The sequence below is a fragment of the Aethalodelphis obliquidens genome, unplaced genomic scaffold (assembly GCF_003676395.1).
Source record: "Aethalodelphis obliquidens isolate GAN/ISIS:26980383/991018 unplaced genomic scaffold, ASM367639v1 scaffold30, whole genome shotgun sequence".
NCBI classification, from domain to species: domain Eukaryota; kingdom Metazoa; phylum Chordata; class Mammalia; order Artiodactyla; family Delphinidae; genus Aethalodelphis; species Aethalodelphis obliquidens.
The window spans coordinates 16,145,765-16,173,495 of NW_020837974.1; the positions used below are offsets into that span (position 1 = coordinate 16,145,765).

General features: G+C 50.9%; 2 protein-coding genes across 2 annotated transcripts; one reads left to right on the plus strand and one right to left on the minus strand.

Annotated features, from left to right (window-relative positions):
* Positions 1–5,228: 5,228 nt before the first annotated feature.
* FIMP1 (fertilization-influencing membrane protein 1) lies at positions 5,229–5,972 on the plus strand. Its single transcript, XM_027125519.1, has 3 exons — positions 5,229–5,292; positions 5,605–5,763; positions 5,881–5,972. Exons 1-3 carry the CDS (start codon positions 5,229–5,231, stop codon positions 5,970–5,972), a joined length of 315 nt encoding a protein of 104 aa, XP_026981320.1.
* Positions 5,973–6,333: 361 nt separating this feature from the next.
* TLCD3B (TLC domain containing 3B) lies at positions 6,334–12,520 on the minus strand. Its single transcript, XM_027125490.1, has 5 exons — positions 12,095–12,520; positions 11,159–11,242; positions 8,275–8,509; positions 7,749–7,844; positions 6,334–7,435 (listed from the first exon to the last, which is right to left on the minus strand). Exons 1-5 carry the CDS (start codon positions 12,217–12,219, stop codon positions 7,148–7,150), a joined length of 828 nt encoding a protein of 275 aa, XP_026981291.1. The 5' UTR covers positions 12,220–12,520; the 3' UTR covers positions 6,334–7,147.
* Between the last annotated feature and the right edge of the window lie 15,211 nt (positions 12,521–27,731).

Genomic DNA, 27,731 nt, shown 5'->3' on the forward strand with positions numbered 1-27,731 from the left:
CAAGACTAAATAATAATAGTTTAGTCATTAAGCATAGTTAAGGACCCTTAGTTCCTTCTCAAGGGCTATAGATAATATTCTGAGCCATCTCCCGTGAGCTGTCTTGTAGATACTGAAACCCGCACCAGGTGGAAGAAGTTAACTACATGATGACCGGACTGTAGCCATGACATAAGCTCCCACAATTCCAAGAACTGGCCTCCAAGAAATGGGAACAAATCAACCCTGGAACTAAAGACTAACTGTACTTAAAACAATCAAGATGACACTGATCAGACCACCGCAGGACCAATTTCAACATGACTGTCAGAGCTGACTGTGCTGTTCCTGCATGTAGCCCCCTCCCTCCATCTATAAAAGCTCTTGCCCACTGATTGTCAGTGGGGGGGAGTTGCCCTTTGGACAGGAGTCCACCCTCCCCACTGGTTGCCAGCACCCAAAATAAAGCAAACGTTCCTCTGCACCAACCTTGCTCCTTTATTGGCTTTTGCGCAGCAAGCAGCCAGACCCCACTTTCAGTTACATAGCCACTGTCAGACTCTTTGATCCAAAAAATCCACTTCTAGGATTTGGCCCATGAGCAAAATAATAGACATTCAAGGCTATTAACGGCAGCATGTCTTCAATGGCAAAAGACTGGAAACAACCTAAATGTCCACGACTGGTTCAATCAGTTATGAGAATTTCACACAGTGAAATAACATGCAGCCATGACAAGAAAGAGGCCCTTTATGTGCTTGTACAGAATCATCTTCACAATCTCATGGTAACTGAAAAAGCTAAGGTAAGGAGGCGCATGAATGGAATGCTGCCATTTGAGGAAAAGAAAAAAAAAGCGTTTATATATGTTTGTTTATTTGCGCATAAATTATTCCTGGAAGGCTGCACAAGAAAGTGGTAACTATGGTGACCTCTGAGGAGGCTGCTGTGAGGCAGGGGAGGGCAGGAAGAGGATTTATTTTGTACCATGTGCATATGTTACCTACTCAAAAGAATACACTAAAATAATATCTTTTTTTAGATAAAGGCAACCATTAGGTTTCCTCTGAGGTTCTCCAGGATAAGAAAGGAGGAGGCAGGACTAAGGGAGACACCGTCCAGGAGCGGGTGGGTTTGGGGAGAGGCAGACCTGGGCCTGCAGTAAAAGGAGGGGCGAGCTGGGCAAGAAGCCCAGCCCTGCTTCCTGCACTGCTTTCTTCTTCTGGGGTTTAGCTCAGGCCCAGCAGCTCACCTCTAGAAAGCCTTGTTGCACGAAGGCAAGGATGAGGCTGGAGTTCCAGCCAGTCGCGGGGGAAAATACAGACAGTTCTGAGCCCTGGTTTGTCCAGAGGTGGAAAGGCTTTTCGTCCATCCATTAAGCCAGTAGGTATTTATTGAATACTTATTCTATACTGTGGTGCTAGGGCTGCGACCAAGGCCGATGATCTCTGGCTTTACAGGCAAATACACAGACAACTCCAGCGCAGTCAGACTGATGTGGTGACAGGGCAGGGTCAGCAAACTCAGGTCCACTTCCCAGGGGAAGTGTCGTCTCAGCTGTGACCTGGAAGATGAGGAGGAATTACTGGGTCAAGTTGGGGCAAGAGCGTCCTAGGCAGAGGTGTGTGCAAAGGCTGGGGTGTGCCGAGGAAGGGAAGCTCGGGAAAACCCGAGGTGGGTAGGTAGACAAGAGTGTCGCAGATCAGGGTAAGAAGTTCAAAATAACACAGGAGGCAAGGGAAGCCACTGGAGGGTTTTAAGTAGTGGATCCACGTGTTCTGGTCTGTTCTCGCTTGGGGAAGAGGGAATAGAGATCAAGCAGTCCATAGGTCGTTGCAATAAGCCAGATGAGACGTAGGGCTGGCTTGAATGAAGGGGGGCAGGGCGGCACTGGAGGGGAAGGGAAGTGGATGGATTTGAGATTTAGGTTGGAGATGAGCCAACAGGTCTTTTTTTTTTTTTTTTTTTTTGACTGCACATGCCATGTGGGATCTTAGTTCCCTGGCCAGGGATCGAACCTGCGCCCCCTGCAATGGAGGCAGGGAGTGTTAACCACTGGACCTCCAGGGAGGTCCTAGCCAACAGGTCTTGATTATGGGTTTGTCAGGAGAGAAATAGGGAGGGGTTTGAGACGATTCCTAGGTTTTTGTGTTGAGCAGGGCATCTAGAGGAATAGTGAGCCCATTTGCTGCGATGGAAAAAAGGCACAGGTTTGAGATAGGAGAATCAAGAGCTCCATTTGGGATCTATTGAGTTTGAGATGTTTTTGGACATACAGAGCCATGATGCAGGAAGTTGGGTAGGGGAGTCTGGAGGAGAGGAGAGGGCTGGGCTGGAAATATACATTTGTGAGTCATCAGCGTATAGATGGTATTTAAAGCCATGCGACTGGATGAGATCACCTAGGGAGAGAGGGTATAGATAGAAAAGAGAAGGTCCAAGCCTGAGCAGCTCAGAGGAGGAGGAGTTGAGAAAACTGATGAGTGTGGCCCCCATGCCTGGAGGCAAGATGCTGACAGACAGAACCAACCATTAGATGACAGAAGTAAAAAGACAGAAGTGATCGTTAGATGTGGCAAGTTATGGGGTCATTGGCAGACCTGGCCAAAGTGGCTTCAGTGCAGTGGGAGGGACAAAGCCAGGTCTGAAGGGTTTGAAGAATACACTAAAGGTGAGGGAGCGATGACAGCAAGTGTAGACAGCCCCTTAGGGATTGTCTGTCTATACTCTGAACGATGTGCATCCCTGAGTTCTCTCCCCTGTGGTCCCCGCAGGCAGAGACCGTGCCCTGGTGATTTCTATCTAAGCCGTAAATGGAGCCCAGCACATAACAGGAGCTCAATACATTTATTTAATGGTTGGATGAATAAATGAATGGATAATTCACTGCTTGTGTCCAAAGGGCCTTTTCTTTTTTTTGGAAAAGGGGAATTCATTTATTAAAGAAAAGTCATCTGCGAGTTCTACTTAAGTTAGTACCCTTGACGTTAACACTTTGGATTGAAACATGCCATCTTTCAAATAACAAATGGACTCTACAAGCAGCGCTTACAGGTCAATCCAAGTAGCGTTTCAAGAGCCCAGAGGGACACTGGAGGGAGGTGACCCCTTCCCGGGGTGACGACCTTGTCTGTAAACACTGTCAGAGGCTAGAGGCTCGGCTGAGCACGCTGCCGCCACAGAGGTTTTTCAGCAGGAAGATCCAAGCACGAGTGTGGCCTGGGCGCCCAACACCCAGGGTGGGGCCCCCTCCGGCCCGCCCTTCTCCGCTCCCCAGCCCAGGGCACCCCGGGGTCTGTCCACTCTTCCCAGCCCTCGGCTGGGAAGTAAGAGGCCGCCCTCCTGGACCCCGCGGCTGGAGCACGTGGCCTACGTGCAGTTCAGGGTCTGGAAAATGCGGGAGATCTGCAGCATGACTGGGCCCGTCTCGGCATCGTTCATCCACTGGGTGCTGTTCAGCGGGTTCTCGAGCATGTCTTCAAATGTCAGTAAGATTTTAGGGTTGGTCAGGCCCAGCTGCACCACGGGGTTATCCAGGATGGCCTGAAACAGGCTGTCGCAAAGGGCCTTTTCTGGTAGAGAGGACAGCAGTGTTCTTTTGAGGCAACGGAGGAAACTACCAAATCTACTCCAAAGGCTAAAGGCTCTGGACCCCTTCTCCCAGGACCCCATCTCCCAGCTAAGGCCCCAAGGGCAGCTGCATGCAGACTTGGGGAGGGGGCCCTGCGCCAGAGCCAGGAACCAGGTTGAGTCCCTGCTGCCCTTCACATGCCTGCGTCATTGGGTAAATCACTTCCTCTTTCTTAGAAGAGATAAGTGTAGGGAAAAGAGGCCCACAGGAGCCAGTCCTGCAGGAGGCCCCATAGATGTTAGTCTGTCTCCTCTTTCCCCCCCTTTTTTTCTTTTTGCGCCTTTTCCTTGTTTAGGAAGTAGAAGCTGACCCTGACAAGTATCTCCCAGGGTTGCTGCGAGGAGAATGGTTGGGTAGTCCCTGAGGATCGGAAAGATGAGGGGTACGAATCCAGTGGAGGAAGGAGCCTCCTTCCGTAGGACAGAGGACCTCATACACGCCACAGACACATGCCTGGTGTGGGGCATGTCATGGAACTGGGACTGTCAGAGGCTGCTGAATAGGCAACTGTGTAATAAAACCAAGGAGACCCTGAAGTGTCCTTGGGCTTGGGTGGGGCGGGACACATGTGTGACAGACAGGCCCACCTTCCAATCAGAAGGGAGCTAATTCTTAGCCACTGGTTGGGGGGGCAAGAGGAGTGAAAGTGGCTGTTGGGAAGTGACAAATAAGGGAAAAGCAGAAACTAGAAAGGGTAAATGGGATGGCCCTTGGGGGAGCCCACCCAGAGAGGGGTAGCCTGTGAAGGCTCTGTGCATGACCAAGAGACCTGCCCCGAGATGGGCTGGGGGACTTCCTCTGACAACCCCCATGCCTGCAATACCTTTCCCTGCAGCACCTGATACAACCTGATGGGATGAGGCGGGAGGGCCTGGAGCCTGGGAGCTGTGCCTTCCTTGGGCAAGAACAGGGAAACAAGCAGGCAGGCATAGACACTGCTGCCACCTAGTGGAAATGCCTGTTATTTGTCTAGGTTGCTAACCCCAGGGTTGTCCTCAGCTGAGCACTACGAGACAGAGTTTGGGCATGGGGGAGACCCCTGCGCCCCTGCATTTGAGGACACGAGGCAGGGGGTAGGCTCAGGGAGGAGGATACATGCCATTGGGAAGTGTGTGTTGCCCATATCACTTTGCCCATCTATGCCTTGTCTCCCTCTTCTATAAGATGAGGGCAGCAGTACCTACCTCATAGGATTTTATGATGGTTAAATGAGTCAGTCCATTTAAAGTACTTGGCATAGTAGCAAGTGCTCAATAAATGCTATCTGTGGTCAATCCAAGGGGTAAGTGGAGATGTTTAGGCCTGTCCCCCCTCCCCCCGCAAATCCACTATGCCTGCTATACGAATGCAGCTTTCCTTAGTCCCGGCTTTCAGCAAGATTGCCCAACCAAGTCCCCCTATCTGTAAATCCTGGGGCTTCCACTGTTATTGTTCTATCATCAGCATCAGCCCAAAGGCTCTGTGGGTCCCAATCCCTTCCCTTTGGATTCGGAGGCTTGGGGGGAAGGATTCCAGATCCTAGCACTTTCTCTCTCCCCTCACCCTAGAGTGTGTGATCAGAATGGCTCTGGGCGGTGACATCACAGAGCCCTCACCGCATCACTGGAGTGGAAGGGTGATGAGGCTGTGGCAGTGGGCGCAGGTGTGGATGTGGCTGGCTGGGCTGGGGACCGTAGAATCAGGTGGGAAGCTGTCCTGGGAACAGTGGGAAGGAGGAAGGCTGGGGTGTGGGGTTCCTGCCCCTGAGAGGCTGGGAGGCCAAGCCTGGGCTTTTCTCTTTGCTCTCCATGCTTCTCTCCCATCCTCCCTGTTTGGCGTGGGTCCTCTCATGGAGAGCTCAGCTGACCCTCAAGAAGTTCCTGGAACAAAATCAAGGCCCTCCACAGCTGTACTAGGGCTCTGTGGCCTGGCCAGGCCCTGGGTCTGCCTCAGCCTCTTGGGTGGGGGGCACGGGTCTGTTTGGCTCTTTCATAGACTTTGCTCTGGGTCCCCAGCACCCATCCTGGAGAATGCCAAGGCCTTGGCCCGGGGAGCAGAGTCTCCACTCTTCCTAGACAGACCTGACTTCTTTGATTACCCAGACTCGGACCAAGCCAGCCTCCTGGCCCTGGCCCAGTTCATTGGAGAGAGACCTGTCATCTTTGTTAACTCAGGTATGACCCAGCTTGAGAAGGGGCTGCCCTCCTTGACGGGGCCTGGAGGACAGCTGCCCTTGGCCCTTCGGTTGGAGGTGAGTCCAGGGCCCCTGCCTCAACCTCACTGTCTAGCAGGTTCTGACTCCATGCTCTTCCATCACATCCTGGTGGGCGCTCTGGTGGTGGCCTTCATCTTCCTGCTTTTCCAGTTCTGCACACACATGTAAGGCCTGTCCCCCTCCCCAAGCCCCACCCACCTCAACCTTCCTTGGGAGAGGCTGAAGGACGCAAAGCCCAGGGAGGCAGTGGTGGCGTGACCTCCCACCTCTGATCTCCACACCCAATAGGAGCTGTGAGAAAGGGGCCTAAAAAGCCGGACGGACGAGGGCCCTGGACTCTGCCCTGAGTACCCATACCCGCCCTCCTCTCCTGCTGATGAATAAAAGTCCTTGCTTCTTTCTCCCTGACTGCTCAGCGACCCAGGCCGGGGGTCCTGCCCTGTCCTGCGGTCAACCAGTCATCGTGCTTTCTATCCCCAGGCGCCTGCTCCCTTCCCAGCCCCAAAGAACTGGGTGACGAGGGCCTTGGTGGCGTTCACGCAGATCGTCTTTATTAGCGGTCTGTAAAGCACCTCCCAGGGTCCCCCGACCCCAGACTGGAGGAAGCCTTGAGAGGTCTGTAGCACCAGGGACATGCCAGGGCCCGAGGGCAAGATGTGCAGCCTAATGGGGAAGGGACCAGGCGGCCCCCCACCTGCCCCCGGGGTTGCTCAGCACTGGGAAGGCTGGGGGGTAGCAACCACCTCCCTCCCCCGACACCCACAAACGAGTTTGCATTTGGACGAATTAATAAAATAAATAAGATTCCTCAGGCTGGCCTCCCCTGGAGAGGAGCAGTGGGGACAGCCAGCCCTGAGCGAGCCCACGGGCATTAGATAGGGTGTCCCCTCCCTCCCAGGTGACAGGGAGTTGAGAGGAGTTTGCAGCAGGGGGGCTGGCATGGCCTTGGCAGCAGGGCCTCCCCGACAATTCTGTGAGTCCTGGTCCCCTCAGGCTCCCCACAGCCTTGAGCCCTAAGCGGTTGGGAAGGGGTGCGTCTTCTTCCTCTTCCTTCGCTTCTCCAGGGCCCAGGGGAGGTGATGGAGACAGAGGCTAGGCAGGAGGGGGTCGACCCTCGCTCGGTTCAGGCACTGTAGGGAGAGGTCCCCTCTCCCTGCCTTCCAACTCACCTGGTCCCAGCCCTCAGCCCCTGAGGGGACATGTCCCCACCCCTTCGGAGTCCATCTGTCAGTTCCCGGGGGCTGTCAGGGCAAGAGGCCACTGGCTCCTCCCCCCACCCAGCAGCCCCAGAGCCCTGTCCCCACGGCGTAGGGGTCGGGTGGGGAGGGCCCCCGGCCCCACCCTCAGTCCTGGGTCTGACAGGGGGAGGGCGGCCGGGAGCCCCGGGGCCGGAAGAGGCGGCAGGCCCCGCGGCAGATGAGGAAGAACCAGTAGAGCTGCGGGGCTAGGAGCAGCGCGGCGCCCAGGTTGACGTGGGCCGGGATGGCGAGCGGCACGGCGAGCAGGGGCAGGCCCGCGTGCCGCCCGTAGGCCCAGTACAGGTAGGGGAAGAGCAGCACCCGGCAGCAGAGGAAGCTGAGCAGCATCAGGGCCCCGTTCACCTTGTGCAGCAGCGTGTGCTGCTGCTTGTACTGCGGGCGGGGCGGGCAGACAGGGGCGGGGTGAGGGGCGGGGCGCCTCCGGCCACGCCCCCGGCTCAGCCCCCGGGCCACCTCCCCCCTCGGCCCACCTCCCTGCCTCGCCTTCCTCGGACAGGGGCCAGGTTAGGGGCCCCAGGCCCCGCTCCCCTCCACCCGCCCCCCTCCGCCCTGATGCCTCCCCTATACCCCGCCTTATAGCCCTGACTCTTCACCTGTCCTTTAAAGCATCTCCAATCGGTCCCTAAAAGTGCCCGCCCTTCCCCGGTCCTCCTGTCACGCTCAGAACCCCCAGCGCCCCTCTCACCTGGATGAGGATCTTGCCAAGGCAGACGAAGGGGGTGCTGACCTCTGCCATCAGCAAGCAGCCTAGAAAGAAATCTCCCTTGCCTTGACGCCACACCTGAGAGGAGAGGAAGGAAACCGCCTGCCCTGAGCCTGGGTTCCTGGGCAGCACCTGCCCCCCCACCCCCGTCACTTTTGGGGATGCTTCACTCTGAAAGTCTGAGCACAGGTGAACAGTAGCTGAGCTGGGAGCACTAACTCACCGTATCCCTCCAACCATCCTGCAGGTGAGATGGTATTCCTGATACTACAGATGAGGAAACTGAGTCTCAGAGGCAGTGGTGTGTAACCACAGCTCCAAAGCACCACAGCTGGGTGCGATCCACCCTCTTGCTGTTTGGGGCTGGGCTGGAGCTCATTAACCCCTCCATGGGACCCTCCATCCTGGGCCTGCCCTGCTGCTGGGACCTGGACCCAGGGCTTCCTAGGCTCCTGCAGTGCTGGCATGAGCAGGACACGGGGCCCTGGCTCTCAGCGGCCCCACTCACCACGGACAGTGGGAAGCACACGAGCACCATGACAGCATGGTGGAGGACCATGAGGAACTCCTTGTGCAGGTAGCCGCGTGCCGCGGCCCAGGTGCTGCCCGGGGCTCTGGTCCCCGCTTCGTCCCCTCCGTGCCCCTTGACCTGGTGCTTGTGCCAGTGACAGAGGAACATGGCGTAGATGTCATAGATGAAGTAGGGCACCGCAAATTGCGTGTAGGCAGAGGAAAGCCAGTGTCTGTCGGGCAGAGAGAAAGGGGGGTCAAGGAGGAAAGGGGGTGGGCAGGGCAGTTGCCAGGTGCCGGGGTCCATGCTGGACGCATCACGGGAGTCAGATCTCAGGTGATATTCGTAACAACGCTGAGACAGAAGTGGACTCCCAAGTTACAAGGGTAGAGGGTGAAAACCTTGCCCAAGGTCACACTATCACACGGCTGGTAAGTAGCAGGGCTGGGCTTCAAACACCGACCGACCTGAGGACCCACCCAGGATTCATATTCATTCATTCACATTCTCCCTCTCTCTCTCTCTCTCTCTCTCTCTCTCTCTCTCTCTCTCTCTCTCTGCAATATGGTGGGAGAAAAAGGAAGAGAGACCAGAAGACAGTCACAGACCTGAGGGCCGAGATAGAGTGAGAAAACAAGCCAGACCAGATCTGAGAAACAGCTGAGATCAGGACGAATTACAGCAGAAGAGTAATTCTGGGAGTGGTGGGGAGAGAGCATATTGGCTGCCATCAATTGACTGCTTATTACATGCGGGCACTATTCTAATATTCTAAATCTTTTACATGCACAAACGTATTTACTCCCCACAGAAAGCCTATAAAAAGTAGGTATGGTTGTCACCCCATTTTACAGGTGAGAGAGGCTAGGTAACCTGACCAAGGGATCAACATGAGAAGTCTGGCTCCACAGCTCTCCCTCTCAGCCCTGCTGTCCCCTAGAAGATTCGAGACAGGGGTCCCCGACAGGCCGCACTGGGGAGTTGGTGGTGCTGTCAGCGGTGTTTGCTCTGCTTGAATGTGGCCCCATCTCTTGTTTTTTCAGGTACAGCCAAGCATTATGGAGAAAACGCTGAGCAAAAGGAGTCAAGAGCAGAGAAAGTTCCAGGCACTTAGTGAGTAAACAAAAATGAAAAGTGCATGAATACGCAACATTGCATTTTTCTTCTCGAGTCAGCACTTGAAGCACCTTCTCTTAAATCTGTAGTCCTGTGACAGGTCCGAGGTGGGGTGGGAGGTCGAAGAGGCAGGCCCAGGGGAACTCGCCCAGCTCGGTGGAGAGATGAAAGCAAAGTCAGCCAGAAGGGACGCAAATATGAGGACAAAATAAGAGCAGCTGCTGAAGGGAGAAGTGGAGTGAGACCTGAGGGCAGGGCAGCTGAGGACCAGGGGTGAGATGGAAACAGAAGGTGAACCCTGGGGAAGGCTGGCCTGGAAGGGGACAGGCAGCCCACTCTAGCAGGGATGATTTCAGGAAAAGAGAAGCAGAGACCCATGCTGGAGTGTGTGACCAAGAGGGAGAGAGAGAGGAGAGGAGGCAGTGGCCCAGGTTAGAGACGAAGGGCAGGAAGGTGGAAAGGGGTCCCACTGGCCCAAGAGAAGTTAGAGCAGAGAGTGGCCTGGAGAGTCAGTCACAGCAGACACGGTGACACCACTAGCTTGTGGGGCTCCAGGACCTCCAGGCCCTGGGCTCCAGTGTGCAGGGTTAAACCCATTCCCACCCTCTTCAGCAATTAGGTGCTCAGAGGTAGGAACAGCTGTTGCCCCTGGATTAACCCTGATCCTTCCCACCCACCTGAGGATTAAGCGGGGAGGGACAAGAACAGACTGGGTGGGGCGGGGGAGAAAATGTAAGAACTGAAAAGTGACCTCTGTAAGAAGGCGAGAGAAGGGAATGTGTGGGGATCCAGGCTCATCTTGGACCCAGGGGTGGGAATGGGGGGAGAGGACAAGAGGAAGCCAAGTCCCCGGGGTGGGGGTCTGAAGAAAGAGTTTAGCATCCACTCTGTGTGGCCAGAACTGCTCTAGGCGTTAGACACACACAAGTCAATTCCTCCTCGCAGCAGCCCTTCCAGGGAGGGATGGACCTCAGTCCACAGATGAAGGAACTCGAGGGAGACAGGGAATGTCTCTAGGTTGGGGCATCCAGACAATGTCCCTGGGGCTCACCGCCACCAGAGGAGGGAACAGGACCAGAAGTTAAGCGTGGGGCGTCATCAGCACCCTCACTGGCAACTCTGCAGCGGCGGCCCGTGGGTCAACTAGAGCTGCCCGTCAGCACCACGGACAGGGCCCCTCTCCTCCCTCCTCCTGCTCTACCTCTCAGGCCTGGGGTTTTGGCAAGCACTAGGCACTGCAGCAGCTCCCGGTGCCAAATTTTGGCCTCTTCACCCTCCACTCTCCACCCCACTGCCTAACCATTGGTAGCCTTGTTTGTGTCATCTGTCCGTCTCATGCATAGAGCTGGGGCTGGACACCTGGATTCTGGGGGGAGGGGAGGGGTGAGCCCGACATGAGTAGAGAAGCACCCCAGTTGGGTGCTGATTGGAAATGGGGTCCGAGGGGTGAAAGGGTGGGAGGAGGTATGGGAGGAAACAACCTTCAGAACCTACTATGATCCGAGAGGCTGGGAAGCCTAGGAGCTGCTTTGAGAATCCTTTTTGCTCCCCGCTCCCTCTCCTCCTGGTTCTGACCTTTAAGGACAGGATGTGGATAAATTTATCCCTGGGTGTTGAGTTGCAGCTACTGCAGTTGACTTGCTCAGGCTCAAGTTAAGGGCTTGGGGACCACTGAAGGAGCCCCCTAGATGACCTGGGGTACTCAGGGGTCACACACACACACAGGCTGCTGGAACGGGGGCTAAGGTGGTCTCATGGCACTTACTGGTCATCTATGATGTGCTTGCAGGAGGTGGAGACGATGTAGCCAGCTGTGGAGGCCATGACGGCTTGGACAGAGGACACTAGCCTAGGGAGGAAGAGGGAGCAGCAGTAGAGGCAGGAGACGCGCCCCTCGGTTTCTCCTCCTTACTGACCAGTTTCTGCACTTCTTGGGTGCTCCCTGCCCATCTTTCCCCAAGGCTGCCTTGCCCGGGACTCAGCCACACCACCTCAGGCTCCTGGACTGGCCCAGCTGCTACTCCTCGGTTCACCCATTCCTCACTGGACACTGAGTTGCCTTCCTCCAGGAGGACACCAGGGAGGTCATCGTGAGGTGAGAAGCTGCTGAGCACGAGTGGCTGATGACAAGGTGTCCCTTCCAGGGAAGTGGGGGGGCACAGCACAGGATGGCAGGGGGAAGCCCACGGGCCTGTTCTGGCACCGTCAGCTGCCCAGTCATGGTGCCGGTTATCCCATGGCCCCTCGGTTGCCTCTGATTCCCCCTGGTCACTTTCCCGCTCTCTCATTGCGTGCCACCACGCTCCCCTCCCCAACTCTGGCCCGGATTCCAGGGTGTGCAGAGTTCCACTGTTCACTCCTCTGTCCCTCATTCCCCCAAACACATGCCCCAAATAATACACAGCTCTGTGCCCCTTGCCTTGCTCTCTAATATCCTATAGGGATGTTTTAGTCACAGGCTGGACCTGTTTTGGAGGGTGGGAGGGTGAATGGGAAAGGGAGGGAGAGCAGTCTGAATACTAGTAGACCAGATGGCTGGGCTTGGATGCGGTCTCCCGGGACAGCGAGTAAGGCAGCGAGGAGAGAGGGAAGCTTGGAGGTAGAGCCCACCGACCACTTCAGGAGCCCCCAGTCCCCACCGGGCCAAGGGTCCATTCCATCCCCATAGAGCCTGGGGCGGCGGGGAAGGGATGCAGTTTACCTGGCTGAGACAATGACCGCGTCGGCCTCCCCCCAGCGCAGCTGGGGCAGCCGCTGGAGCGTGTTCTTGGAGAGCAGGAAGAGTCCGGGGAACACCACCCCTCCAGCCACCATTGGGGTCAGCATGGTGCTCAGGCCTCGGGCAGGGAGCCGAGCGAGCGGCCGAGAAGGGACAGGGAGGCCGAGCTGAAGGGAGTTAGAGGTGGAGAAGGGACGCCAAGCCGGGGAAGGAGAGAGAGAAAGAGAAAGGGGCACAAAGGGGACAGGGCAGGGACGGGATGGGGCTGTCGAGTCAGACCAGAGGACCCGAGAAAGGGAGTTAGATGAGACTGGGGAAATGGGGAGAGACCGGGGACAGGGAGGACCCGAGAAAGGGAGCAGGAGAAAGCCAGCCAGAGGGTTGGGAGAGAGCCGAGGAGGGGAGGACCGGGTGAGAGGACAGAGGGAGGGGGTACAGGACGAGGAGGATGCGGATGGGGGAGGGGAGGGAGAGAGGCAGGTTGGGGGGGGCTTACGTGGAGAGGCTGGGAGGGCCCAAGGAGGCGGGGTGGGAGGTGGGGGGTGGGACTGTGGTGCCAGCTCTGAAAGGGAGGGAGGGGAGACAGAGGAGCAGCCGGGCAAGTGGTCAGCGGTCAGCACGGCTCTCCCGCCTCTCGCTGCCGCCACAGTCCCCGCGGCCCGGCCGGGAGGCTGTACGGGGCATTATGGAGAGTTCGTGCCCAGCCCCCTGCCCCCTCGGTGGGGAGGGGGAGGGGGACGGGAAGTCGCCGGCTCGGGGAGGGCGGGGGAGGGGGAGGGAAATGATGGCACCGACCAGACACCAAGAAACCGGACCTGCAGCAGCATCTCCCCATGCAGCTCTGAACCACAGCGGCGGCTGCGACAGAGGTGGGGGGAAGCGGAGAAAGAGGGAGGGGGAGGCCCTTAAAGAGACAGCCGCTGCGGCAGGCACAGGGGCCTGCCTGGGAGGGTCGGCCTGGGAGGGCCAGGGGAGGGTCGTCTCTCCTCTTGGGGAGGGAGGTGGCCTGGGGCTCCTTGGCCAGCTGGGAGGAGGCCCTGGGCCCCCAGATGGGCCTGACCCCGTTTCCCACCAGTACTTTGCAAATGCCTGCCATTTCCTCCTCTGCCGAGGCATCTCAACATGTGTCCCTCAGCGGCCTTGGGGTCCCAGCTTAGGGGCACCCACCCCGGCAGAGAGAAAGAGGATTCCCTGGGGGGGGGGGGGGGGGGAGAAGTTGGTGCATCTTGCTGTCTCTGAAGGATGAGTTTAAGGAACAGATGGGAATAAAAACACCTCAACACAGTATCCTTTGGGCTCAGAGACCCCCACGTCCCTCACCCCAATGGGAGGGAGGGAAACTCTGAGGTATATATACATGAGGTGCCTCTGGTCCCAACGCCGCCGCAAGACTGTCCTATGATCTCCTCTAACTATTGTAACAGCACTGAGGTAACGACATGTGTCCCCTTTTTACAGGTCAAGAAATGGTCCTGAGGCCTTCAGTGACCCTCCCCAAGGTCACATAATTCAGAAAACGCAAGAGACCACTCATACTAGGCGGCAGGGTTTGAAGAGGGTGGGGAAGTGCTGCTTCTCTGAAAACCCACTTCAAGCCCGATGACGCCCCTGCCCGTGTCCTTCAGGCCTCCCCTAAGCCCTGGTCACTCTCTTTTTCTTCAGGGTTATTATGCTCCTGGCTCCCCTTCCTCTGCAACTTCACAGCCCAGTTTCCATGTGGGAAAGGACCCTGGGGATTGGCTGATTCAAGCCCCTCATTCCACTGCAAGGAAACCAAGGCCCAGTGACTTGACCAGAGTCCCACTGCAGGTCAGAAGCCCCACCAGAACCACACTGGCCTCTGAGCTGCTTCTCACCCTTTCATGCTGCCTCCCTGAAATTTGGCCTTCTCGTCCTGAAACCAACTGCCCTGTAGACTGCTGCATGACGTGGGGCCCTGCTACCCAAACCATACTTTGGTTTTCAAGCCTGTCTTAAGATACGCCTCAATAGTAACACTACGATTTGCCTTTGCCTGTCCAAAGCCCATGCCATCACCTCCCCAAAGGACTGGGATTTGCAATTTTGTGCTGCCCTCTAGTGTCGTACTGCGGGAACAGACCCTGGCCTTAGGCAGCAAGAGTGAGGGACAATTTTAGAGACAATAGTGGACCTAGCTTCCTGACCTCAGCGCTTCACTTAAGGGGAAAAGGGACCCAACTTCCTGAGTGTTTACTATGTGCTGGGGATGGGGTGCGGTGGTTTATTTCATTCTTATTTAATCTTCCCAGATGGTAGTATCTTTGTTTTATAGACAGGAACCTGAGGCTTAGAGATTCAAAAAAAAAAAAAGACAAAAAACCTGCCCAAGATAACCTAGCTATGAGAATTGGCAAAGCTGGCTTTCAAACCCATGTTTGCATAGCTCCAGAGCCAAAGGTGAGCAAGGCCGCAGGGTGGTGCTGAGTTGTGGGGAGGGCCACAGACCTGGTGAAGGAGCTGTGGCTTCATTTTGGATAGTGGGCATTAAAGCAGATAGAGATGGGTTTTTTGTCTTCCAGACACCCAAGTAAGTTCTGCCTTCTGCCGGCTCCCTCTCCTCCCTAAGGTTCACAGTTATATTACTAATCGTTGTCAAATAGGCCATAGATTTGCAGCACAAGGGCCCAGGCCAGTCCATAAACTTGTTTCGTTTGGCCAGTATGGTGTTGCCAGTATAGTATTTTCTTAAATTCTAAGTTATTTGTCAGTGTTTAAAAATTAGATTTCACATAAAAGCTCAACTTCTTTTCAGAAAAAAATCAGAAGGTCAGACAACATTGGGCCCACACTCTTAACTCCATGATGTCTGGCTGGAGCCGAGCAGCTGCTGCCCCCACTGGATGGCATGAAAGTAGTCTTCCAGCTCACACAGTCCCCACAGAGCCTACATCTCTTGTGTCACTTGCGGGAGTTTGCAACCCCTATTTTATTTTATTTTATTTTGGCCACATGGCTTGTGGGATCTTAGTTCTCCGACCAGGGATTGAACCCGGTCCCCTGGCAGTGAGAGCACGGAGTCCTAACCACTGGACTGCCAAGGAATTCCCTACCCCTATTCTACAGATGTGAATTCACCTGACCCTCACACAACATCTCCACGAAGAATGGAAGGTGAGTATTCTTATTAAACCCATGGGGTTTACATGGGGGCTCTGAAGTTCAGAGAGGTTAAATGACTTGCAAGAGATCCCATAGCCAGTGTCTTTTGATTCTATATCTCCCACCCACCCACGCTCACATACACACATAGTCTGCTTCTGCTCTTATCACTAGCTCTTCCTGAAAGTAGGAGATCAGCTCCACCAGCCCTGGCCCCAGGAAGGATGCCCTCACCCTGTCCTCTTACTTGGATGCCACCAGAACGGCCTCTGGTCTCTCCATCCGCAGGTTGGAGTGATTCTGCAGACCCCAGCAGAGGAGAGCAAAGCTCAGCGGGAAGAAGATGCAGCCCAGTACAAAGAGCAGGGTCATGCCTGTCTGGGGTAGAGAAGGTGAGAAAAGATGGCTGTGAGAACACCTCAACACAGTGTCCCTCAGACCCTCCCTTCACCCCAAAAACTCAAGGCCTATGGGATCCATCTTTCATAACTATCAAAAGCCATCAGGCGTAGCTCTTCCCCAATCTCTTCGAGATCCTTAATGCACTTTAAATATGCCTCATCCAGAGCAATTGGACATCCTAATTTTTGGTTATCAATCCATTTCCTACACTTGTATTCATTTTCCCTGTAATTCCTGAAGCTGGCCTACACCTCCCAGTCCATCTCACACCTTAAAATTCCCTCTTTCTCTTTCAGCTCTTAAGTATGTGCCTGCTCTTTCTTAACTCACCCCATCCCATCCTCTGTCCCCCCACCCCAAGCTCTTTGTGTCACCTCTCCCCTCTCCTAGGTCCTCACCTCGGAGGGGCAAGGTGGAGGCTAGAGAGGGAGGCTGGTGGTTCTCATCAGTGCCCAGAACTCAGAAAAAAAGGAAGGAGGGGTGTTCAAATTGTAAAGATAACTGAAATTTTAAAAATAATATTTCTTTAAAAAGAAAAAGAAAACTCAAAGCATTATCCCATTAAAGAAACAAACAAAACATGGGAAAACCTCTGAAAACATATATATTTACATATGTTATTTTTGTCTGGAAAAGCCTCCCCTCCCATCCACTCCAGGGAGGGGAGGTGTGAGGAAAGCCCAGGAGAGATGTAGGGAGTCAGGGCCTGCCATCCTGCACCCCTTAAGCAGCTTTGAGGGGACCTTCTCAGGATACAAGGAAAGCGTCAAACTGCAAGGGCATGAGGCAGAGGCAGCTCTACAGAGGCAGTTGGAGGGGGCAGGAACATCACCTTCCTATTGGTGGAATGGTGGACGGTTTGGAATATGCCGTCTTCCCATTGGCCCACTTCTTGACAACATGTGCTCCATCATATGCTTCCTGGAGAGTGCCTGCTGGGGCGGGGGGGCATTGGGGGGGTAACCTTCTAACACAGAATTGACTAATTAGCTTTCGTTGATGGCTTGAAGCACAGCTAGGATTCAGGGGTGGAGCTGAAAGAGGGGACCGGATGAGGAGGTGGGGGAAATGAGAGCAGCCTAAGCAGTCATTGCTTTAAAAGGCAGTACAGGGTAATAGTTAAGATGGCAGTTCCTAGGGTGGGACCATCTGGACTTCAAATTCAGACTCCACGGATAATAAAAGAAACATACTGTATGGCTCCATTTGGACGACGTTCAAAACAGGCAAAATATCTCCTGTGAAAAATCGGAACAGCATTTAACTTGGGGGAGGTATTGACGGAGAGGACACCCCAGGGAGCCTTCTGAGGGGTTGGGAATGCCCTTATATGGATCGTGGGCATTTACACAGGTACGGTCCTCAAGGCATACTCTGCTAATGTGTGGAAGTGCGGAGTCTTAACCACTGGACCGCTAGGGGATGCCCTGGAATTTTTTAAATGCTAAACCATCTTAGGCTCTTCCATTCCCTGAGCGATAGTTGGCCAGTCTCTGTGGGCCTCAATTCTTTCATCTGTGAAGTTGGGATAATAATAATGCCAGCTCTTTAAATGCTAACTATATAGCATTTACTATGGGCCAGACACTGATACGAGTGCTTAAAAATATCAAGTCGGGCTTCCCTGGTGGCACAGTGGTTGAGAGTCCGCCTGCCGATGCAGGGGACACGGGTTCGTGCCCCGGTCCGGGAAGATCCCACATGCCACGGAGCGGCTGGGCCCGTGAGCCATGGCCGCTGAGCCTGCGCGTCTGGAGCCTGTGCTCCGCAACAGGAGAGGCCACAACAGTGAGAGGCCCGCGTACCACAAAAAAAAAAAAAAAAAAAAATCAAGTCATTTCCTCACAACAACTTTGTTAATGGGGATTATTATTGTACCCATTTTACAGATGAGAAAACAGAGGCACGGAGAGGTTTGGTACCTTGTCCAAGGTTACACAGTCAGGGAGTTAATGAGGTGGGATTTTTTTCAACCCTATTTTCTGACTGTATTGGTCTCTCTAATACTAAACAGATATAGAAAACTCATAAACTCATTTCCTAAAGAAACTGAATGGTTAAGAAAAAAAAAGAAACGAAACATTATTGACTACAATTCAGACACGTCAGCGACATTTTTCAGAGCTTATCTCTGTTAACTGTTTTACTCGTTTCCTCCATTTTCTCCCCTCTGGATAGGCCTTTGAAAATTAAATTCAAGGTTAAATCAACAGCGAGATAAGACTGTTGAAGATGAGGACTCTGGTTGCCTAACCGGTATCATCCTTATCACCTTCTTTATTTTGTTGGAGACTGAAATGTGCCTACTTAAAAAACTATATTTCCCAGCCTCCCTGGTAGTTAGAGGTCTGGCCAATGTGATGTAAGCCGAAGACATTATGTGGGGTTATGAGGAAAGCACCTTTTTAAAAGGCAGACAATGCAGTCAGAAAGAAAGAACTATAGGCAGCCCTTAAACATGTGAAAAGATACTGAACTGAGGTTTGAAACTAGGCAGCCTGACTGGAGTCTGCCCTGTTACCTTCTCTACTCCTGTGTAAGCTCATTTAGAGGATGAAATAGAGATAACATGGATAAACTTCTTCACACAGCGTTCAGGGCCTGTTAGCTGCTATTATCATGAGCACCTGCAGTATACAAGGCACTAAAATACTAATATACTTTCTCTACCTTCTCTCATTTAAGCACCACAACAATCTTACAAATAAGTTCCTCGTTTATAGCTGAGAAGACTGAGGATCAGAGAAATTAAATGACTTGTCCTGGGATTGCAGAGTAAATGGCAGAGCTAGGACTCAGACTCTGTCAACATGACTGCTGCCTTTCACATCGGGAGCAGAGGAGGGGAGGAAAGGGGAGGAAGAGGGAGGAATCTAAGAGGGGAGGTCCCTCTGGTGCTGAGGGCCAGTCATCTTCCTCCGTAGCTGTGGCTTACCCTGGAACAGAGAATGAGGAAGGGAAGAGTCCTTGGCCATGAGCTGGTAAAGGTCAGGCCCTAGTTTTACTGGAATCTGGACACTCTCTTCTACATTTCTTTCTTTCCTTATCAGGTTCTTCCTGTTCAGAGTAAAATAGTTCGAGGCTGCATGGGCTTGTCTGAGAGATAAATAATGAGGGGAGAAAAAACTGTGGTTTAGAGAAATGGCTTGCGCCATTTTTTTTACAGTGAGCCTCGAGAGAGACTTTTATTTCATGACTCAGCACTGGCATGCACGTGCCAAACTGAACTGAAACTTTCTCAGGATACTTTCTGATCCTGATTCTGTGTAGCGCACACCGTACTATATCATTGTTCCCCTTTATCATTTTTCCTCCCCCAATGCTTATCATGACCCGTTAAGCAGATTTCATAATCCACTTATGAGTAACAACCCAAGTTAGAAAAATCTTGGTTAAGAGCAGTATTTCTCAACTCTCAACTTCTTTTTAACTATTGCTCCCCAAGCCTTGTTTAGACATTTTGTTTCCTAATCACCATTTCTCATGAACTTATATACTATATGTCTGTGCTTTGTATATCTAAAAGATATTTTTCACCCGCCAAGAACCAATTTCTGCCCTCTTGGGGGGTGCTATTCCCCCTGTTGAGAATGCACCGGAGACATCATACCAACTCGTTTTCTGAGCCACCTTTACACACAGCATCCCAACATCCAATGAAATAGTATCAGTCCCATTCTGCAATGAATAAGCTGAGGCTGAGAGGTTATATTAATTCTGAAGATTGAAATGGCTGGTAAATGGATTGGGAATCCAGAGACCTACCAGATCCTAGCTCAGCTGCTTAATTATCTTCTCCAAAGTGTCGTTCCCTCACATGGAAAATGGCGGAATTGGTCCAAAGAAGTGTTCTCTAAACCTCAGGGGTTTTTTCCCCCCTATTTGAGCTAATAATAGGAGACATTTTTACAGCATATACTAGGTGTCAGGCACCAATCTACCCTTTTCACATATATTAATTAATGTAATCGTCACAATAACCCAAGAGGGAGATGCTATTATTACTTTCTCTTTCCGGTTGAGGGAATTGAGGCACAGAGAGGTTGTGTGACTTGCCCAAGGTCATACGGGTAGTAAGTAGCAGAGCTGGGATTTGAACCTAATAATATGAGTTCCAGAGTACCTGCTTTTAACCATGTACGTTAAAAGGAAACTTTTTATCAGTAAATGGAAAATAAAAAACCAGTATTATTTGTTGTAAATAGAAGGTAACAAAAAATAAAATGAAAAAAAACACTTGTTCTTACATTCTCACTAGATATTAGCACGTGCTCAGAATTCTGAGCTGGAGGCCGCCCTCTCTCTCTTTGTTAAAGACAAGAGAAGCATGGATAGAGAGGTGTCAAAGGACTTCTGGCAGCGCAATGAGACTTTGTCCTGGAATAATCAGAAGCGTTGAAAGGGAATTGGAAAGAGAATGGCTTTCAGAGGTGTGTGTGTGTGTGTGTGTGTGCGTGCGTGTGTGCCCAGGGGCGCGCGGGCGCAGCGCTTTCTTGCTTAATGGCTGTACCACCTGAAATAAACCCAAAATGGGATGCATTGCACACACCGTGGTCCCTTGTCTAGGCGTTCCAGGAGGGTCTGAACATCCCGCGGAGGAAGGGAGATGCCAGCCAGTTCTGGCGTGTGGGTGCAGCCCCTGGCTACACGCGCCTCTGGAAGGCAGCCGGCAGCGCCCGCGTGGAGACGGGCAGCGTGGGGTGGCGCTGCCCCAGTGCCCGTCCAAGCTCCCACGACTTCGGCCGCCGCTTTCCCGCTCCAGCCTGGCTTCCCAGGTGGGTCTCTCACCCCCAAGTGGACCTCACAGACCTGTCACACAATTCACCCCGGGCCTGGAGTTTACCGTTTCCTGCTCCTTCAGCCTCCGTTAGGTCCAAATGCTATCTTGCGCATCCTCTTTACCTGTGTGCCGTGCCGCCGCGGCCCTGCGGAGGTGTGCAGGTGTGATATCATCGAAGCCTGTGAATAAGTAAACGATAAACAGCCAGAAGTGGCCTGTTTCCCACATGATACCCAGGGAAGGGTCCAATTCCCCCTCCCCGTGCTCTGGGGTGTGTCCTGGACAGTGCGCCAGATCATTTATTATTTAGTGTTAGGTTCCAGGCAAGTTCAGTCGCACCCTTCATCTCTACAATAGAAAAGGCCGCCGAGGGGGCACAGCAGGTGAGTTGGAGTGAGAAAGCTAAGCGTCCAGACCCTTTTTCTCCCATACTTTGTCTGTGTGACCTTGATCAAGTGTCAGAACCTCTCTGAGCTTCAGCTGAATACACACAAAGTCCCATTGCCTGGACTTAAATCTTAGTTCCGTTACTCATTAGCCAGAAGAATTTGTGCTAGTGATTTAACTCCTCTGAGCCTCAGGCTACTTATCTATAAAATAGGGACAAGAGCAGTACCTCTACATAGGACTGTGGGATGACTGAATGAGATGTATGTGAACACAGTTCCTATGTGGCACATTGTAAGTATTCATTGTGACAGTCATTAATAGTTCTTGTTGTTCTATTTTTTTTTAAATATTTATTTATTTATTTATTTGTCTGCCCTGGGTCTTAGTTGCAGCTCATGGGATCTTCATTGTGGCATGTGGGTTCTTTAGCTGCAGCATGCAGGATCTTTAGCTGCAGTATGCAAACTCTTAGTTGTGGCATATGGCATCTAGTTCCCTGACCAGGGATCAAACCCGGACCCCCTGCATTGGGAGAGTGGAGTCAGCCACTGGACCACCAGGGACGTCCCATGTTGTTCTATTTTTTAATGACCCCCGTTCTGTGCCAGCAGCTCTGCATACATTTCCTCTAATCATCACAACGAGCCCTGCCAGTCTCTTATGTAATCCCTACTTTCCAGGTGAAGACTGAGGGTCAGGGAGGTCAACTGACTTGCCCAAGGTCACACAGACACATGGTGGCAGAACTAGAATTCAAACCTAGATCTTGCCTGGTTCTAAAATTCCTTCTCAACTAGGTCCTAATTCATTTCTATCTGTAAAGTGAAAATGATGGCTTCTGCCACTGAGGTCTACTGTTAGGATGAAATAAGATAAAGTCTGTGCACTGATGAAAGAAATTAAAGATGATACAAACAAATGGAGAGATATACCATGTTCTTGGATTGGAAGAGTCAACATTGTGAAAATGACTATACTACCCAAAGCAATCTACAGATTCAATGCAATCCTTATCAAACTACCAATGGCATTTTTCACAGAGCTAGAACAAAAAAATTCACAATTTGTATGGAAACACAAAAGACCCCAAATAGCCAAAGCAATCTTGAGAAAGAAAAACGGAGCCGGAGGAATCAGGCTCCCTGACTTCAGACTATACTACAAAGCTACAGTAATCAAGACAGTATGGCACTGGCACAAAAACAGAAATATAGATCAATGGAACAAGATAGAAAGCCCAGAGATAAAGCCATGCACATATGGTCACCTTATCTTTGATAAGGAGGCAAGAATATACAATAGAGAAAAGACAGCCTTTTCAGTAAGTGGTGCTGGGAAAACTGGACAGCTACATGTAAAAGAAGGAAACTAGAACACTCCCTAACACCATACACAAAAATAAACTCAAAATGGATTAAAGACCTAAATGTAAGGCCAGACACTATAAAACCCTTAGAGGAAAACATAGGCAGAACACTCTATGACATAAATCACAGCAAGGCCCTTTTTTGACCCACCTCCTAGAGAAATGGAAATAAAAGCAAAAATAAATGGGACCTAATGAAACTTAAAAGCTTTTGCACAGCAAAGGAAACCATAAGACGAAAAGACAACCCTCAGAATGGGAGAAAATATTTGCAAATGAAGCAAATGACAAAGGATTAATCTCCAAAATATACAAGCAGCTCATGCAGCTCAATATCAAAAAAAAAAAAACCCAATCCAAAATGGGCAGAAGACCTAAATAGACATTGCTCCAAAGAAGATATACAGATAACAAACACATGAAAGGATGCTCAACATCACTAATAATTAGAGAAATGCAAATCAAAACTACAATGAGGCATCACCTCACACTGGTCAGAATGGCTATCATCAAAAAATCTACAAGCCATAAATGCTGGAGAGGGTGTGGAGAAAAGGGAACCTTCTTGCCCTGTTGGTGAGAATGTAAATTGATCCAGCCACTATGGAGAACAGTATGGAGGTTCCTTAAAAAACTGAAAATAGAACTACCATACGACCCAGCAATCCCACTACTGGGCATGTACCCTGAGAAAACCATAACTCAAAAAGAGTCATGTACCACAATGTTCATTGCAGCACTATTTACAATAGCCAGGAAAAGGAAGCAACCTAAGTGTCCATCGACAGATGAATGGATAAAGAAGATGTGGCACATATATACAACGGACTATTACTCAGTCATAAAAGGAAACGAAATTGAGTTATTTGTAGTGAAGTAGATGGACCTAGAGTCTGTCATACAGAGTGAAGTAAGTCAGAAAGAGAAAAACAAATACCGTATGCTAACACATATATATGGAATCCAAAAAAAAAAAAAAAAGTTCTGAAGAACCTAGGGGCAGGACAGGAATAAAGATGCAGATGTAGAGAATGGACTTGAGGACACAGCGAGGGGGAAGGGGAAGCTGGGACGAAGTGAGAGAGTGGCATGGACATATACACACTACCAAATGTAAAATAGCTAGCTAGTGGGAAGCAGCTGCATGGCACAGGGAGATCAGCTCGGTGCTTTGTGACCAACTAGAGGGGTGGGATAGGGAGGGTAAGAGGGAGACGCAAGTGGGAGGAGATATGGGGATATATGTATATGTATAGCTGATTCACTTTGTTATAAAGCAAAAGCTAACACAACATTGTAGAGCAATTATAGTCCAATAAAGGTGTTTTAAAAAAAAAAAGATAAAGTCTGTGAAGAGGCTTCTACTGATGCTCAGCTCAGCTCAGCTTCTTACTCCCCTGGGGATAAGGAGTAATTATCTAAGCCTAGGCCTTTCATTTTCATAATAAGGAGGCTGGTGAACCCCTCATTGTCTCTGGGAGGTAATATTATCTGATGTCCATAGGAGGGGGTTGAAAGTATCAGATCAAAATCAGAACTGCCAGGTTGCCTTCCCATATGCAAGCCCAGGTCTGCAGAGGTGTCTTTCATCTTCTTGGTTTTCTCTGCGTCTCAGGCCTCACACCCACCCCATGACGATTAGGACATCATCTTTTACTCTCTGTCCCAGGGGCAGTGTAAAACTACAGGTGAGAATATCTAACATCGCCGGCTTTGAACTTTAGAAAAAGGGAGATCTTATGGCTATTCAGCTATTGTGAAGTCAGTTTCTCCCTGCCTCCAACAATTGGTGTGATGTGGGTAGAAGTGGGGCCCTGGCAAAGTGGGGCGCATACATCACCCCTCCTACTGGCTTGCCTTGCAGTGAGCAGACCTGGTGCCCTGTCCACCCTCCTGCATAATGTATGCACCCGTGGCAGGAACAGAATACCACCCGTGGTGAGTCTGGCCACTGCAGGCCCTGGACGTGTCCAGAGGTCTTGCCAAAGCTGATGTCTCTCCGTTGGCAGGAGCTGAAGAGAGGGAGGGGCCATGTGTCACTTGAAGCCTTTCCTGGGGCTGAGGTGGGAACTGGTTTCATCTTGGGTCTCAGCATTCTGCGAAGATAGGGGCAGACAACAGGACAGCCCTAAGCACGCAGTCTGACCCAGACTTCGACTCAACAGAGGTGTCACTGGGGACAGCTAGACTCCTGTTTTCTGGGCTTGAATCCCCCTCTGAGAGGGCTGGGGTGGCAGAGAAGGTGCCTGGGACCCTCTCAGTGTGGCTGAAGGGGAGAGGAGAGATTTGGGAACCAGGAACACAGACCTTGGCAATTTCTGTGGCTGCCTCGTGGTGCAGAAAATCCCTGGGGCAGCAGCTGTGGCGAGGTACACTGGGGTAGAGAATGTGGACAGAAGCAGGTGTACAGTGCTGCTTTCAGGGGAACATGCCAGAATGCAGAAATCATGGATGAAGTCTGAGGCCTCTGTGGGGGAGGTGTGCTTACCTGAGTGTGCGTGTGCGCACGCACGTGTGCGCGATCTTGTGTACAAGCGTGGGTGTGGAGAACCACACAGGTCAGGAATGAAAGTGGGAGGTAGGAGTGCCGTGAGAGCCAAGGGAACCAGGGGATCGAGATAACATTACTGCATTGGTTGGATTCTATTCATTCACAGAATCAGTAAGTACTTAGCGGAGGCCCCCTCAAGGCCAGGCTAATTGCTAGGGCTTGGGATATGGAGACGATTTAGACGCAGGCACTTGTGGTCTAATTGAGGAGCCAGGCAGTGAAATGGAGAATTTAACTACCTTGTGAGAAGTGCTAGAGCAGCTGTACGTATATGATGACCAAAGCAGTCACCTCTGCCTAAGGCAGGCAGATGACTGAGCAAAACTGAGCAGTGGTTCAAAGGACGAGGAAGGTGTTGGTTGGGGTGGAGGCAGTGGGGAGAGATAGGGGAAGGGTGTTCTACGCAGAGGGAACAGCAGTTGTGAAACCCTATGCACTGGTTCAGGAACCTTGAACAGATCCTACGGTGGAAACTTGAATGAGTTGATGGGGCACAAAACGATCTTATCTGTATACATATTATCTGATCCTCTTCCCCCAGTGGAATATAAGCAACACGAGGGCAGGAAATTTGTCTGCCTTAGTCTCTGCTAGAGTCCCAGAGCCTAGAGCAGTGCTTGACACGCTGTGGGATACATTGTGAATGAATAAACCGAAGATAGGCCCAGGGTGGATGGTGTGGACAGTCAACTAAAGCATTTGGGCTTTATCCTGGAGTCAGTGGCGAGCCGTTTGGCGTGGGGGTGAAAAATTGAAAGAGCACAAGATCTGGGCTTCCCTGGTGGCGCAGTAGTTAAGAATCCACCTGCCCATCCTTCTCAAACTCGTCCAAAAAATTGCAGAGGAAGGGGCTTCCCTGGTGGCACAGTGATTGAGAGTCCGCCTGCCGATGCAGGGGACACGGGTTCGTGCCCCGGCCCGGGAGGATCCCACATGCCGCGGAGCGGCTGGGCCCCTGAGCCATGGCCGCTGAGCCTGCCTGTCCGGAGCCTGTGCTCCGCAATGGGAGAGGCCGCAACAGTGAGAGGCCCGCGTACCGCAAGAAAAAGAAAAAAATAATTGCAGAGGAAGAAACACTCCCAAACTCATTCTATGTGAGGCCACCATCACCCCGATACCAAAACCAGACAAAGATACTACAAAAAAAGAAAATTACAGACCAATATCACTGATGAATATAGATGCAAAAATCCTCAACAAAATACTAGCAGACAGAATCCAACAACACAGTAAAAGGATCATACACCATGATCAAGTGGGATTTATCCCAGGGATGCAAGCATTCTTCAATATACGCAAATCAATCAATGTGATACACCATGTTAACAAACTGAAGAATAAAAACCATATGATCATCCCAATAGATGCAGGAAAAGCTTTTGACAAAATTCAACACCCATTTATGATAAAAACTCTCCAGAAAGTGGGCATAGAGGGAACCTACCTCAACATAATAAAGGCCAAATACGACAAACCCACAGCAAACATCATTCTCAATGGTGAAAAACTGAAAGCATTTCCTCTAAGATCAGGAACAAGACAAGGATGTCCACTCTCACCACTATTATTCAACATAGTTTTGGAAGTCCTAGCCATGGCAATCAGAGAAGAAAAAGAAATAAAAGAGTACAAATTGGAAAAGAAGAAGTAAAACTGTCACTCTTTGCAGATGACATGATACTATACATAGAGAATCCTAAAAATGCCACCAGAAAACTACTAGAGCTAATCAATGAATTTGGTAAAGTTGCAGGATACAAAATTAATGCACAGAAATCTCTTGCATTCCTATCTATACACTAACAACAAAAGATCAGAAAGAGAAATAAAGGAAACACTCCCATTTACCATTGCAACAAAAAGAATAAAATACCTAGGAATAAACCTACCTAGGGAGACAAAACAACTGTATGCAGAAAACTATAAGACACTGATGAAAGAAATTAAAGATGATACCAACAGATGGAGAGATATACCATGTTCTTGGATTGGAAGAATCACTATTGTGAAAATGACTATACTACCCAAAGCAATCTACAGATTCAATGCAATCCCTATCAAATTACCAATGGCACTTTTTACAGAACTAGAACAAGAAATTTTAAATTTTGTATGGAGACACAAAAGACCCCGAATAGCCAAAGCAGTCTTGAAGGAAAAAAACGGAGCTGGAGGAATCAGACTCCCTGACTTCAGACTATACTACAAAGCTACAGTAATCAAGACAATATGGTACTGGCACAAAAACAGAAACATAGATCAATGGAACAAGATAGAAAGCCCAGAGATAAACCCACACACCTATGGTCAACTAATCTATGACAAAGGAGGCAAGGATATACAATGGAGAAAAGACAGTCTCTTCAATAAGTGGTGCTGGGAAAACTGGACAGCTACATGTAAAAGAAGGAAAACAGAACACTCCCTAACACCATACATAAAGATAAACTCAAAATGGATTGGAGACCTAGATGTAAGACCGGACACTATAAAACTTTTAGAGGAAAACATAGGAAGAACACTCTTTGACATAAATTGCAGCAAGATCTTTTTTGATCCACCTCCTAGAGTAATGGAAATAAGACCAAAAATAAATAAATGGGACCTAATGAAACTTAAAAGCTTTTGCACAGCAAAGGAAGCCATAAACAAGACGAAAAGACAACCCTCAGAATGGGAGAAAATATTTGCAAACGAATCAACGGACAAAGGATTAATCTCCAAAATATATAAACAATTCACGCAGCTCAATAGTAAAGAAAGAAACAACCCAATCCAAATATGGGCAGAAGACCTAAATAGACATTTCTCCAAAGAAGACATACAGATGGCCAAAAAGCACATGAAAAGCTGCTCAACATCACTATTAGAGAAATGCAAATCAAAACTACAGTGAGGTATCACCTCACACCAGTTAGAATGGGCATCATCAGAAAATCTGCAAACAACAAGGGTGTGGAGAAAAGGGAACCCTCTTGCACTCTTGGTGGGAATGTAAACTGATACAGCC

Bases quoted from the DNA above. Each gene is read 5' to 3' on its own strand.
- TLCD3B (XM_027125490.1), bottom strand. From the start codon at position 12,219: ATGCTGACCCCAATGGTGGCTGGAGGGGTGGTGTTCCCCGGACTCTTC. The intron at 7,845-8,274 runs GTGAGTGGGGCC...CTCTCCTCTCAG, and splicing joins TGTGCTTCCCACTGTCCGTG to GTGTGGCGTCAAGGCAAGGG. The intron at 7,436-7,748 runs GTGAGAGGGGCG...CCCCGCCCGCAG, and splicing joins TTGGCAAGATCCTCATCCAG to TACAAGCAGCAGCACACGCT.
- FIMP1 (XM_027125519.1), top strand. From the start codon at position 5,229: ATGAGGCTGTGGCAGTGGGCGCAGGTGTGGATGTGGCTGGCTGGGCTG. The intron at 5,293-5,604 runs GTGGGAAGCTGT...CTGGGTCCCCAG, and splicing joins GCTGGGGACCGTAGAATCAG to CACCCATCCTGGAGAATGCC. The intron at 5,764-5,880 runs GTATGACCCAGC...ACTGTCTAGCAG, and splicing joins TGTCATCTTTGTTAACTCAG to GTTCTGACTCCATGCTCTTC.